This window comes from Limulus polyphemus, unplaced genomic scaffold (assembly GCF_000517525.1).
Source record: "Limulus polyphemus unplaced genomic scaffold, Limulus_polyphemus-2.1.2 Scaffold5257, whole genome shotgun sequence".
Taxonomy (NCBI): Eukaryota; Metazoa; Arthropoda; class Merostomata; order Xiphosura; family Limulidae; genus Limulus; species Limulus polyphemus.
The window spans coordinates 40398-41841 of record NW_013670867.1 but is presented as its reverse complement, the minus strand read 5'-3'; the positions used below and the strand labels follow the sequence as shown (position 1 = coordinate 41841).

At 31.6% G+C, this 1444-nt stretch overlaps 1 protein-coding gene across 1 annotated transcript in view; it reads left to right on the top strand.

The window, feature by feature from the left end:
• The window catches only part of LOC106472339 (venom phosphodiesterase 2-like), a 60137-nt gene that overhangs the window by 27833 nt on the left and 30860 nt on the right, over positions 1–1444 (top strand). Inside the window, exon 9 of the mRNA XM_013932976.2 lies at positions 1102–1255. Coding sequence (XP_013788430.1) covers positions 1102–1255 — 154 coding nt within the window. The remainder of the gene's footprint in view (positions 1–1101; positions 1256–1444) is intronic.

Here is a 1444-nt window from a genome sequence, read left to right as displayed (position 1 = left end):
CACGATATGCATAGATTTACGTATCGTTAACAACTAAATATTGGGATTTTCTTGGTAAAACTATCTTATCGCTCGCATTTCCTCGTTCCTCCTGGGTCACTGTTATGTATTGTTACGTCTCCGTTCGTTAATTAATTTTCCGTAAATTCGTTCCGACAAAACTTTAGCGACACAAGTCCTTTCTTAAATAAAACTGGTTTATTCTTTCTGAATATAACTTTGCGATACACTTAATTTCAACAGTCGTGCTACAACAAACGTCTCATGTGCTCGAGTTCAATTACACACTCTCTGATTGCAGTTCAATTACTCATTCCCTCGTCACGTTGTGACCATCTTTTATATATACCAGACTACCCCAATCTAGTAGTCTCCAGATAATTCATGGAGGTTCGAGAGAAGGACATGGCGTGATACTAGTCACGTGACCTCGCTGATGCAACAGTATTTTCTTACAATCATATGTTAAGGGTGATTATAGTATTTATAATAATAAACCCTTCCAAAACATATGTAAATACAAGCTTGTTTTTTTTTTAAGTTTCTAGTGCGAAAGATATTATAAGTGTTTTGTAGTTCATACTTTGAAGTAAAAAAGAATAATGTAATATTTTTCACTCTATGATCATGTATTAATTTTGTTTTACATATTTTTGATAATTTTTATTCTATAACCATATTTTAGACTTTGTTTTCAATGGTTTTTGTAATTTTTAATTTTGTTTTGAATATTTGCATAAAGTTACTAAAGGACTATCTTTGCAAGCTGTCCCTAATTTTGAACTGATATGCTAGAGGGCAGATAGCTAATCAATAGTACTTACCCCATCTTGTGAGCTACTGTTAATTAAATGGTGGGATTCAACTTTCACTCTTGTGATGCATTATGGACCCAAAGTGCAGAGTGTGGTTTTATATTGTTTTTTGTCTGGCCCTGTTTATTCTGTGATCATAATTATATTTTTAGTGTTCAGTAAAGTGCAAAAAATTTATTTTGTAATTGTATATTTAGATTTTTGTTGGCAAATGAAGTTTTAAAATTTTTAATTCTGTGATCATATTTAAAATATTTGTTCCTACATAAAGTTTCTTATTTTAAAGCTGCCATTCAAGAAATAATTGATAGTTTGAAGTGCAAGGAACAACATGCTCTTGTTTATCATAAAAATGAACTTCCCATTCGATATCATTACACCAATAGTCCACGGATTGAACCTATAATCATGGACGTGGATTCTGGCTGGCTTGTTTTGAAGTAAGTTTGTTTTGTCTTGTAATTATGAAAGAGTGCTGGGATCCTGCTATATGAGGAAAATGTGTATGTGTTTGTATTGTTATATTTTTATTGTAACTGCATGTACAATTTAATAATGGCTGGAGACGGCTTAAATGGGTAATGAAGAAAAACTTTAATATAAGTTTAACATGACAGCAAATGTACAAC